This window comes from Dermochelys coriacea, chromosome 2 (assembly GCF_009764565.3).
Source record: "Dermochelys coriacea isolate rDerCor1 chromosome 2, rDerCor1.pri.v4, whole genome shotgun sequence".
Lineage (NCBI taxonomy): Eukaryota > Metazoa > Chordata > Testudines > Dermochelyidae > Dermochelys > Dermochelys coriacea.
This window is the reverse complement of record NC_050069.1, coordinates 213,322,973-213,336,552: the sequence shown is the minus strand read 5'-3', so window position 1 is coordinate 213,336,552 and position 13,580 is coordinate 213,322,973. Positions and strand designations below refer to the sequence as shown.

General features: G+C 39.7%; 1 protein-coding gene across 2 annotated transcripts in view; it reads left to right on the top strand.

Moving 5' to 3' along the window:
• The window catches only part of HDAC9 (histone deacetylase 9), a 668,907-nt gene that overhangs the window by 485,167 nt on the left and 170,160 nt on the right, over nt 1–13,580 (top strand). Inside the window, exons 14-15 of one of the 2 annotated variants that reach the window (XM_038391401.2) lie at nt 926–1,103; nt 6,345–6,478. In XM_038391401.2, the coding sequence (XP_038247329.2) occupies nt 926–1,103; nt 6,345–6,478 (312 nt within the window). Of the gene's footprint in view, nt 1–925; nt 1,104–6,344; nt 11,862–13,580 lie in introns of those variants that run through there. The other variant, XM_043509209.1, reaches the window with a different exon arrangement.

Sequence of the window (13,580 nt, the reverse complement as noted above, 5' to 3'; positions counted from 1 at the left end):
AAATGCAGCTTATAGACCTAAAATGGAGGTCTATATTGCAGTTATTTTTAGAGCTAAATATTTTTGTAAAAATCTCAGTTTTGCACCATCAGTTTTGCATCAGCAATCAGTTGTGGGCCTAAGACTGTGCATAAAAAATTAAGACTAGGGACAAAATTCTGTCTTTACTGAAGTCAATGACAAATCTCACATTGACTTCAGTAAGGCTAGAATTTCACCCAAGAGTGCATTGAAAAATTTTGCATTTCCACATTTTTTGACAAACAAAAAAAAAGGGATACATCTACCTTCCCTTTTCTTCTCACATCTGTCTACTGTGTGGTACTTCCACTTTCCTCTGATGCATCTGGTACTGTCAGCAACAGGTTACTGGACTATATGGACCTGGCAATTCCTATGTTCCTAAATTTTTCACAAAAATTTCTGTTAAAATATTACTCATTTTCCAGCCATCTTGATGAAAATTAGATTGAGGCCTTTGTAAAATGTGGCCCACAAGATTCAACACATTTTAAGTGCAAGTGCTCAGAATCCTTCTCTCAGAATAAGGTACTATAGGAGGATTTTTTTTCTCCTTCACATAGTCTTATAATAATACAGAACCTGCTTAATATTATGTTATCAACTTATTAGAAAAGTCTTCAGTCAAATGTTACCGTCTGTGGGTAGAGCTGTTTCTTTCCGTCAGTGAGAATTGAGAGATTGCCTGCCATCACATACTATTCAGCAATGCGGGCAGCCCCTCAGTGTCAGTGTGAAAACATCTGTTGAATGGATTTATTGACTAGGTCTTAGGTGGGTTTTTTTTTCACACTGTTTATTACAGCCCTGACCTAATGAACTTAATTTGTTGACATGTTTCTCTCAGTGTCTTACTTGATCCCTTCTCACATTTCTTTCTCCTGTGCTGTTTTCTTGGCAACAGCAGATCCTGGAGCATCAACGTATCCACCAGTTGCAAATGTACCAGGCTCAGATGGCTACAATTGGCATGGCAGAATTAGATAAACATCGGCCTGTTTCCAGGACCCATTCTTCCCCTCCTGCTTCCACATTACCTCATCCAGCAATGGACCGGCCCATCCAACCTGTCTACATGACTGGTAGGACTCCCTAAGGACCTCTTTTAATAGGCAGAGTAAATGCACTGTTCATTTGGGGTCAACTGATTTAAATGCCTTGAATATCTCCTGTAGCAATGCATTCATTTTTAATCTCACCGTTACTGAGTTTTATGATGCTTTATTGGCATTAAATCAACCAATGCAGCTGATAAATCACAGGGTTAATATTCACACAGTCATAAATTATTATTGTCCACTGGCTCTGGCAATGTAGCAACAGGTGCATTTTTGGTGTCTTTAAGTCATCTACAATTTTTCCTTTCATTTCTCCATCTTCTGCTCTCTTCTTCATGTTCTTTTTGCAAAGAGACCACCAATGCATTGAAAAGAAACCACCAGTAAGTGGCAAGGCTGAGATAGGATTCTCAACATCTTCATTTGATTCCAGTGGGAATGTCACTCAGTCCTGCAGGGGTGCTGCTCTTCACTATGAAAAACAAAGTCCTGGCAGCACAAATGAGGTGATCAGTCACAGGACAGTGATGTCAGCTACAGGCTTGAAGTCTTTTAACAGTTTTGTGTGAAAGCTATCAATGGAGAGGTTTTGCTGGGCAGTCACCATCTATTCCAGACATTCAATGAGCAGCTCATACGTATATGATCCATAGAAAGATTGAGGGGCCTGAAAGTCTTCCAACGATAGGAAGAAAATGCCTTAAACAGAAAGCCTGGTTCCCCAATTGCAGCTAATCAGAAGAAATAGAATCTAAGCTATAGGAATATAGGTCTTGGCCTAAAAATACAGTGTGTGCCTATAAGTGGGAGATAAATCATGCTTTGCTTATTCTGATAGGAAGAAAGGGAAAATGACTTGTAAATTTGCTTCTCTTAAAATATTATTTCTTAGGTTTCTTTCTTGGGTCTTAGCTCCTTAGCATGAGACTGGCAGAGCTACCCTAGCTCTTAAAATTTATAATTCTTGAGGGCAGGGTAGTGGAACAGAGTGCGAGCCAGACCTCTTAATGGCCACCACTGATCAGCCTGCAAGTGTAGTCACTGCGCTCCAAATATTTCATTTACTTGACTATGTAGGAAATAAAGTTTGCAGAGAGAAATGACAATTGGAGGTGATCAGCATGATATAAAAAATATACCTCAGAGAAAAAATGAAAAAGATGCAAAAGAAAAAACATCTGAAGAAAGTAACCTGTAAACACTAAGGGGAAGTGGTGAATGGGTTAATGACTGCAAGACAACATCCTCAGAGAAACAAGATAACAATTTAATCATTTTTTCCTTCTCCAAAGATATCCTTGGTGTAGAATTCTCACTCTTGGAGAGTAATAAGCTTGTAGATGTCCCAAAAGAAATGTGTATAAACCTGCAATGAGGCAAATGCCAATAGTGTGAGGAGGGAGTTGTTATTATAGCTAATGCTGGTAGTGCTATAAGTGTGATAGGTGACAGTGTTATAGGTGGTGCTGCTACGCATGGAGTCTGGGATAATACATACACACAAGAGAGCTGAATTCAGGTTGCAGAGTCAACCTTGATTTTGGCATTTCCAAACCTTTGAATGCTTGACTTAAAACTGCCATTGGTCTGTGAGATGTGGGAGAGAACACTATTAGCAAAATCCTGGGATTCAGAATACTGTCGTGCAAGCTCTGCAGTATTTAGGCACACGACTGTGAGCTAAAGATGGGGAATGACGGCATTGTCTGATTATTCATTTAGTCAGTTTATATCAGACTTCTGACATTTTTTATTTTAGATTGTTGTTATGCTGTTTAATGTATAAGAACCCATTCTCATGAGCTTTGCTATAGGTATTATTGTTCTCAATGACTTTTTATGTTTGCAGCTTCATAGAAAACATTGTTATCAAGATATTTGTTAGCCACAATTTTAGGTGTCCCCCCATTGTTTCAAATGGCATTTAAAAAGTTCTTCCAGATAAGGAATTTTGGAATAGAATGAGATTTATGCAATCCTGACTAGGAGCAACTCAGCTTTTCTGACACAAATGAAAGATAGATTTCTTTGGTCCCTTATCTTTCATCGCATGGTTGAGTGAGGTCACCATTCCATTCCGTCACCAAGGGCCAGATGCTAACTTCAGTTACACTGGTGTAAATCCTGAATAACTCTACTGGCCTCACTGGATTTACACAAAGGCATATGAGATCAGAATCTGGCCCGAGGCATTTCTTCTAGAAAGACAGAGTAACCGTCTTTACTAATGATCCACAGCAGCCTGCAATTGAAAACAGTTGTCTCTTCCTCTGTGGGGGTGGGGAGATTGTTGGCTGAATCCTGTTGGGGAAATCCTACAGGCTATTTTTAGCAGTGAGCTCTGCTGCTGCATTGTGGTATTGTACCAAACACATGTGCTGTGTGTCACTGAATTATTTGCACATCCTAAATCAATTTAGATGCTTTCAGTAAATGAAAATGTGTATTTCAGTCTCTTTTTAAACCAAATAATCCTATTTAGAAGTAAATTATGCACTTGGTGGTGTGAATATCTTACCATTTAAAATTTTGGATGGATGTTTCCATCGTAAAATTATAGGAGTGACCCATTACCTCATCCAAACTGAACTTATTTTTTGATTTGGAGAAAATAACTCAATTATCATAAAAATTATATTTTTGTTTTAGTCTGTATTAGGGAACATGATAATGGAACATTATTGCCACCTCTAAAAACGTAATGTTTGCATGGTTATTGCTAGGCATCATCAACCAATAGCCTCAAAATTGTCAAAGCCACATATGTCTATATAATTTCCCAAAAAGTTACTATTACACAGCACCTTTTAATTTATTTTAATAGTATTTTTATTTCTGTTGATTAGAATTGGGGTTACTCTGGGAGACTCTCTTGGGAACTAGCATAATCAGGACAAATCCCAGGTGGAGGGAGGGATACGTTTTTTATGCCCTGATCCTGTAAAGACTTTGCAGATGCTTAACTTTAGGCACTGTGAGCAGAACCACTGAAATCAATGGGACTTAGGCACCTAACTTGCTTCGGTGATTTTTGAAAATCTCATTAGGTACCTACTTGCATCTTTAAGTGTCTAAATACCTTTTGAAAATCTGGCCATAGTACTTACTAGAGACATATGATTTTAGTTAGTTTGAAAAAAATTGTGCTTTATTTAACCAAGTAATGCCCACTGGAAAGTTGTACACTGAGCATAAAAAAAAGCTATATGGGCACAGAAGAGAGATGCATAGCATGTGAGTATGCAACTACATGAGTGTGCATTTGTTGGTTCTGAGAATTTATAAGCCTTGATGATGAAGCAGGAAAGCTTGTTAACTGTGAAATGCAAATAGTTGTAGAGAAAGGAAATTCTAAACTGTATCGGCAATGCCAGCAGAGCTTTTAAGCCATATTAGATAATTACCTCCAGATTTTCTCTTTTCCCTTTTTTTCCTTTAAAAGAAAACAAACCAGGTAAGTCAATGCAAAAAGTTAGCATTAACGCACCTTTAAGTTTGTTAGATCGAGGATGCTCAATCAACATGAACTTTGCTATGTTGCATATAGGTCGTTTTTCTTGCTCCTGTTATATGTAAACTTTACTAGCGTATTATCATTTTGTAGTGCAATCCTACATTCATACCCACTGAAGTGAATAGAAAACTTCCCAGCACAGGATCAGGCTTAAAGTGCACAGGATTGGTAATATAGAAGAATTAAGGTATCAGAAGCACCATAATTTGGAATGCTCTACCTTTTAAATACAACCTTAACTTAGCATTACCTATAGTGCAAACAGGCCCTGATTCAGCAAAGCACTTAAGCTTGTACTTAATTTACACATGTGCTGAATGAATGATGTGTTTGAGTGCTTTGTTGAATCTGAACTTTAATTTTATATTTTCCTCACTGGCTGACTGTTCAGAAACAGCAGACTAATACAATTTTACCAGAAATGTGTTGGCATCCTCAGTGATCACAGAATATCAGGGTTTGGAAGGGACCTCAGGAGCTCATCTAGTCCAACCCCCTGCTCAAAGCAGGACCAATCCGCAATTTTTGTCCCACATCCCTAAATAGCCCCCTCAAGGATTAAACTCACAACCTGTGTTTAGCAGGCCAATGCTCAAACCACCGAGCTATCCCTCCCCTGATGTTGGTGCCTAAGAGGGAAGTTTTAAGTGTTGAATTGTGTAATTTACTGAAGTTGTTAATTTCAGTCCCATCAAAATGCAAGGGGAAAAAAATCCAAAGTTTTTCCAGATGAAAAAGATCCAAAGTGGTTAGGAACGTATTTTTTATTTCAGTCATTTCTGAGAGAAATACAAACACCAGAGTTAAAATAAATAAATAAAAATGACTTGTCAGTGTCTTAAACTTGGCTTTAAATCATGCCTTGAAATGAAAGGCTAGCACTGAGCCCAATGACCAAAATACCCTAAAAGCTTCTTGCTCCCAAGATACAACTAAAATTGATATGACACTGAGAGTTGTTTGGTACTAAATTGTTCTGGCCTTGGATACATTAGTAAACCAAATTCAAAGGGAGCCTTGCATTTAGACCTGACAGCAAAATTTGGTCATAAATTCATGCAGGGTATAACTCTTTTCTTTGATGAAAGAAGGGTTTTGGCTCCAGCTGCTGTGTTTGTACCACTCACTTAAATGTCATACACAGCATGTTTAAAATCTACATTTTATTTTCTATTATTTTCAAACAATAAAAATAAGGACTTGTTTTGTCCCATTTTAGGGACCTTTTTCAACACATTGAATAAAACTTTCGGGAGTTGTGTGAGTGATTTCCCCATAATCTGCAATAAATATATGCCCTTCCCATGCCACAAAAAGTATCAATTGAATAAACTGTAAATAAATGATTCAGTAATTCGGTTGAATTATGCTACCTATTCAAAACTGTTCACAAGGTACTTTTCAATATAATTCTTTGCAGATTACGTGATCTGATAGCATTATTTCTCAGTGATTCTACTTTTATCTTCTCTGCTGGGACAAGATATTCTGTGAGTTTACAGTGTCTAGCACAATGGGAGCCTGGTCCATGACTGGGGATCCTAGGTACTGTCATAATAATTAATATGCACATTTGGGATCCATATTTTGATATGCCCAAAGTAAAGGAATGTTCAGATCTGGGAATTTGGTTTTGGTCAATTTGGGTATTAAATAAAATCTGTTCATGATGGAAGCACTATGTATAGAATATTATAACTTGTATTTCAGTTTTACTTCTATCTTCTTGTTGTATTGTCTTTGTGCTGAAGGTGTTGTCTATGACAATCTAATGCTGAAGCACCAATGCATGTGTGGCAACTACACCAACCATCCCGAGCATGCTGGAAGAATACAAAGCATCTGGTCGAGGCTGCAAGAAACTGGGTTGCTAAACAAGTGCGAGGTAATAAAGACCAGGTAGCTTCAAATGGCAAAATAATAAATCCTAAATCTGTGTCACTTCTGTAATAATAGAATACATTGTCTCTATAATGATTGGTTGACATTACTAAAATATTGCACATTTTGATGCCTCCTTTCCTCTCCTAAAATGGAATCTGCACACTGACATTAATTTTTCCACCTGTAGTTGTGTAAATTTCTTCTACTTGTAATACCATAACATGAAATCCAGACTTCAGCTGTGTTCTTCACCTGGGGATACATAGAGAGAGATAATGTAAAGGATGGAAGGGATAGATAGATAGATAGATAGATAGATAGTGATCAATAGGGAGTTACAGTCTTTCCAATAGGATCATTGTTTCTTCAGACAGCTAACAATTTCACTTTTGTAACAGCATAAGAACATTGTGTTATTTATTAATCATCTCCATTTTCTCCATAATTGCATGCTTCACCTTGTCATGTTTCTGCATATAAAACTTGCTTTCATAAGGTTTTCTTATTGTCCAGGAGTGAGATGGATATTGGGTCAGAAAATCAAGACAAGCCCAATTCTCCAGACAATATCTGGGCAACTTTGGCATTTAATGTATTTATATTTTAATTTCCTTAACATTTGCAACATTGTTCAATATAAGGGAAGCTAAGCTCTGGAACAGGCTTCCAACAGAGGTTGTGGAATACTTATTATAGGAGGTTTTTAAGAACAGGTTGAACAAACATCTGTCAGGGATGATCTAGGTTTACTTGGTTCTGTTTCCACATGGATTGGGCTAGATGACATCTCAAGGTCCCTTCCAGCTCTACATTACTATGATTTTATGATTGAGTATTAGTGCATAATAAGTTAATTAAAAGTGGACTGAAAACAGCCTACAGTCATCATTTTGCAAATCTTGGAAACACCCACAAGGGGCTCAATCTTGCAAGGCATTTAATGCCTCTTGAGAGGTGCTGAACATGCTCACGTCTTATTGAAGTCCCTGGAAGTTGTGGGTGCTCACTGATTCTCAGGAGCAAGCCCTAGCAGAGCTCAATGCACACTACTCCCATAAGTAAAGTTAGCAGGTGCTTACGTTTTGCAGGATCAAGTCATTTCCTCGGCTCACATACTCTGTTTTTCACATTACATTGTGTTGTTTACTAATATTTTTGCAAATCCACATGAACTAGCACTGTAGGTCACTTCTTCAGGAAACACTAACTATTCACGGAGATTTTTTCTCTGTAGAGAACCGAGCACATAGAACTATGATGTAACAAGCACTGTAATGGATTTGTTATATACACTAATTTAACAAAATGGCAATACTCTAACAGGCTGTTTTTTTTTCATTTGCTTTCATTTTTTTAATGTTTTAGTAGGCTGTGACTCAGCAAGGTCCTCAAGCATATGTGTAACTTCTAGCAGAAGTTGTTCCATCAATTACAATGGGTCATGAACACATGCTTAGTTAAGTGCTTTGCTAAATTTGAGGCCTAATTATTTTGCTGACTCAGGGTCATAATGAACACAAAAGAACATAAGTAAGAAGCAGTGTGGATTTTCGTTACATAATCTCTGCAGTAAAGAAGCTGACATTAGTAATCAGTAAACTGTGTCGAATCTTGGAAAGGCAGCACCTATAATGTGGTATAAATTGATTCTTAGGTATAAGTGTCACATGCGTGAGGTATATTATAGTTCTGTAGTCCATTAGTTTTCTGGAATCCATGAAGTTCCAACAGCATATCTCATTACAACAGCATATCTTGGAGTCTGCTTTTACTCTTCATATTACAGATGTACCTAAACTAAACCCTGAATCCTGACACTCCCAATCTTTGGGAAAGTTGGATTTATGTAAGCGGGGGAATAGTCCTGCTATTGTGGGGAACTTTCCTGGCTTCTGCAATACCCCGGTAAAGTGGGCTAGCGAAAGGATCCGAGTCCTCGCTCCCACTTCTTTTACCAGTGGCCTCCCTGCCCTTGAGGACTCCCCTTCCACTCTCCTGTCTGGCAGAGTCCTCGTAACTCCAACAAGGCTGGGCCCAAGATTCCTGGGGGGCTCAACCCCCAACCCTGCTGTGGTCACCTAGGACAGGGTCTAGGGTATTCCCACTCCAGGGTACTCTCTCTGCACTGGGCACTTCTCTGACCCACTGATTATTACATACAATTTGAAGCAAATGCAAGTTACTTAATCAACAATTAATTTTAAAAAGAATAAGGGGAAATGGGAAAGGTTAAAGGAAACACATCAACCCGCTCTGTGGCAGGGAACATCACAAACAGCGTCTCTGGAATGTCAGGGCAGGTCACAGTCTGTTCCTTGTAAGTCCCAGGCCTTCTTCTCAGGCCCTGGCTGTGCTGTAGGGATGCTGCGAGTTGGACACTTGCTCTGGTGGTGGCCACAGGCTCTAGGTGACAGGGCCCTTCTTCCCAGCGTTGCCCCTGCCCTGTCAGGGTTACCAATCCCCCTTCAAGTCTGGCCTGCAGAGCCTCCTGGCTGAGGCATCTCCCTGTGTTGGGCCCACTGCCCAGGGTCCCCCTCGCTCTACCCAGCTGCTCACAACACCCGACTCCGGACTGCTCCAGCCCCAGCTCTAGCTCCAGCTCCACTCTGTCTTAGCTCCAGCTCCACTCTACCTCAGCATGGCTGCTGCTCTGCCTCCAGTTCCCTGGGCTGCTTCTCTGGCCCCTCTGGCTCTGGTTGCTGCAGCTCTGCTCCCAGGACAGGTCTGCTCTGCAGGCTGCTTCTGTGACTCTGCTCCCAGCACGGACCTGCTTCCTGGGCTACTTTTCTGGCCCCTCTGGCTCTGGTTGCTGCAGCTCTGCTCCAGGGCAGGTCTGCTCTCTCAGGGCTGTGCCTCTGGCTTTGGGGCTGCAGCTCTGCTCCCAGCACAGAGTCTGCTCTCTGTGGGCTGCTTTTCTGGTCCCTCTGGATCTGGCACAGCTCTGCTCCCCAGCTTAGCTCGGGCCCCTGCGTTCTCCTTAGCTCGGCCCCCACTCTGTCTGACCCAGGCAATTCCAGCTCACACAGAGGACGGGACCTCCCTGGCCTCCTGACTCCCTGATTAGCTTGCTCGCCGTGTCATTCAGGCTGACCTGGAGTATAGGCCTCTCCATATTGTTCCTGGGGATTGGCAGTCTCAGGGTCCTGATTCCCCAGGGACCCTTCCCCTTTGAGTACTGGGAGCTAGCAACTAAAACACTCCCACTGAATATTAGTAAGGGAGCAACAGTCCCCTTACATTTGGATAGAAATGTTATGAATGGCCCCTATCTACCTTTGTGATGAGCCAATCCCAAACCTTGGATCTGAACACTTCTAAAACTTTGGGAAATTTGGATCTGGAACTTTGTGGTTCAGACCCATACTGGAAAATGTACAGAATAATGTAACTGGCATGTTAACAGGTTACGTGAAGCTGCAACAAGCAGTGTGTAAAAAATAATCAGAGAGACATCTAAAAGAAAAAAGCCTTATTGTTTACAAACACTATCAAAGCAGCTGCCGTAATAGTTGTCTGATCATGGGTGGTCTGAATGGTTTCCTTTCTTTTGTATACACTGTTATGTAAATCATTAAGGGCCAGATTCAGATGCCCTTACTCTGATCTTATAGCACTTCACAAGTCATCCCACTGATTAGTACTCAGTGTTAGCAAGGGTGATATAATGGGACCCCAAACATTTTATAGGCCTGAATACAATTAAAGGTAAAAAAAATGTTATATTTTTATTATGTGTAATATTAGGCCAAAATAACCTTTTTCATATTAAATATTTAAAATTTTCCCCTACAATTTAGTTATTTTAGAAATTAAAATGTAGCCTTTCAGATCTTGTAGGATCTTGTAAGTTTGCAGGAAAAGTAAGGTAAGTTTGTATGAAGAAACAAAGCACTTCAACTCAAGCTGCATTCAACTAATTTGGTCCCCCTATGTGTTTCAAAGAAAGCATTTTGTGAAAGCTTACTTACGTTTTACAAATGACATTTCATAGCTTGTTGTATATTCATGTTTAATTATTTGAAGGAAAATGGCTTCTTTGTTGAAACTATTCAGAAATTGCTATTTTAATGGTTCCAGTGTAAAAATAGCTTTTTCATCCAATAAAGTGAAATCTGAGGGGATATAAATTTGAGGCGCTTTGATAGGGAGATGTAGGGAAGTGCACATTGCAGGTGTTTGTCTTGAACTTGTTCTCTGGCTAAAGAGAGGATTTCATTTGACAGTCCAGTCTGTCTTTTACTTTTCATGAACTCTAAGGCCAAGTTTCAGCAAAGCATCTTAAGCACATACTTAACATTAATCATATGCTTAAGTCTAACCTTATTTAACAAAGCATTTGCAGCATTGGGCTACCCTTAGACCTTTTAGCTGTTCATATAAAGATTTGTAAAAAAAGGTGTTGAATGGAGTAGGTGTTTGTTTGTTTTTTACTCCTTCCACTTTGCTTTTACTCCAAAATGGCTGGATCATTTCCCCATCAACTTAAAGAAAAATAATAATTCCCATTCAGCCCATGACCGAACCATGAAAATTTTAGTTTGAATGGTGAGTTTTAGAAAGTTATTAGTGACTGAAAACAGAGGGTTAGAATGGAATAATTTATACAGCATTTGCAATACTGCCGACTTTAATTTGCGTGTAAAACATTGACATAATATTTTCATATAAGATGAGCTGTTGCTTGTGCATTTATTGATGCACCTACTCTGCCTGACAAAGGTCTATGGACATAGGATAACTGAGTAAGTGTCATGTGATACATCAGAACTGGGCAACTGAAAGTTGCAGAGTGCTACCTAACTGCTAGATTGGACTTTGCAATGTATCCTAAGTAAGGAGTGTTTTGATAATTGGGTCTACAGATTTACCCTAATTATTAGCTCAACTATGAGAAGTGACTGAAAGTTTATAAAATGATACAATAGCCCATAGCAATAAATGTTGATGGGAAAATGTGCAAATGGGAGACAAAAAGACTGAATTGGTCTTTCTCTCTTTTGGGATCTTAAAAGAAAAGACTTGGGGGGGGGAATGAAGAAGAAGAAGATGTCTGCCAGAACCACTGCAGCAAGTTTCAACATCATGGCTGCCACCCGCACCATCTCTTGGGACACTGGGATTTTCTTTAACACTGCTGGGCGTCTGTCATTCTGATCCTGAAAGATGTCCTGACTAGGCTGGGCCAGAGAGGGGAAACCAGAAGACATCATCACCTCCACCGGCTTTGGCTAAACCTGAACCACACCTGGGATGTGAAACTTTGTCATTGCCATGCTTCATGTGTCATTTTTCTTCCCCACTGTGAACCTAGGTCCCCGTGTATTCACATACTACACACTACAGCAAGGATATTTCTACAAAATATGTCCTGTGAGGTATCATTTGAAAACTAATACCACACTGGTCAGTAATATCATTATAAAATGAATGTAACCACATCATATGTAAAGTTATGAATTGTCTCTGTGTAAAGTTATGAATTGTCTCTGTGTAATGTTAGTACAACATGTTTAAAACCAGACGGCCCTAACTTAGGTAAAAGTAATAAACAGGTTTGTCATAAACAAAGGAATGTGGGTTGACCTCAGTTCATATATTAGCAAAAACAAAGCCATCAAGCTAAATGAGCAGGGGTTATCCTGAAACTGTACTCGAGAGACAGAGAATGAACATGGCTCCTACATCCCAGAGAGACACAGGAGACTGACACACCAGGAGACCTTCCTGACTTTTAGGACAAAGACAATTCCTTTATAACATAAGGGTCAAAGAGAGACTCCATCTTTATCTGACACCTGAGGAGACAAAGAAACCTAGTGTTTTGAGGTCCCTGTGTTGGGTCCTGGCCAGAGCATCTGGTCAGCCATGTTAAGTTAGGTCTTAGTCATTAGAAAGTGTATTTTTACTTTTGTTCATTTGTTCACCCATTCTAGTTTCAATCCCTTCTATTTGGTATCACTTAACCTATGTTAATAAACTTGTTTTATTTTTACTATAATCCAGCCCAGTGCCCTGTTTGAATTGAAGAGATTGTTCACTCCAGTTAAAATGATAAATTGCACTTTTATCTCTTTTAAGGCTCAATGAACCTTACTACTTCTCTGAGTGTTCCAGGAGAGGGCTTGAGACTTCCGGACAGATGGAAATTTGGGAGTTGGAGTGTACAGCAAGTAGTCACCGAGGTTGCTGGAGATCAGGGTAGAGCTGTTGTATTGTAGGCAGCCTGCTGGGGTCAGAGTGCTGAATCAGTGTTGCACAGCACACACAGAGACACAGGGAATTATATGCTTGTCTGCTGGCTGTTGATGTACAACTGTGAGCACAGCAGTTAAGGCATTTAAGGGCACCTGGGTTTACAGAGCAGGCGGTGACACAACCTCTCACTGGTCTGGGTTGCACCCCAAAATATTACACCCACCTTATTTTTTCTCTTTTCATTCCTTCTCCATTTGTCTTCTGTCTAGTAAGAGTCTGACTCAGTCAGACAAGACAGTATATATTGCAACACTGCTGTAAGCCTGCAATCAAAGAGGCAGTTAAAAGCAATTCCCTAGACAGCCTGATGTTGGCACAGATTTGCTAATTTTCAGAGTGGCTAATACAACTGTGTGCCAGGCATGTGTTTATTCCAGCAGCGAGGTTGCAAGTGAATATCAACACAAGAGACAGAAGCTGCATCTTTTATCTTTTGCTATTCTTTTCTTTCGCCTTTTGTGTGTGTTTGTCTTGTTTTGTCTTCTAGGAAATAGGTTTGGATTTTAACAACTCCAACCCATCTCAACTCACTTTTTCTCTTTTTCCCCAAAGGACAATTACTACCATCTAAGAGGCTGTCAGACTAGGGTTATTTCCTTCCAAAGACTCTAAAAAGTTAAGAAGATTTTTAATAGTATACTTGCCATTGTGCTAAGCAGACTGAAAGCTCTATACATCAAACCCCGAATCTTATTTAAAACTGTTTAATGTTGAACAGTGAAAGGGTCATGTTGACACCTTTAACTCTTTGTCCCTATAGTCGATCAAAATTAATACCATCAGGGCAGTGCAGAATTGTGCTGCCTCAGAAGCCAGAACAGTGACTGAATTGTGACTCACAAATAACA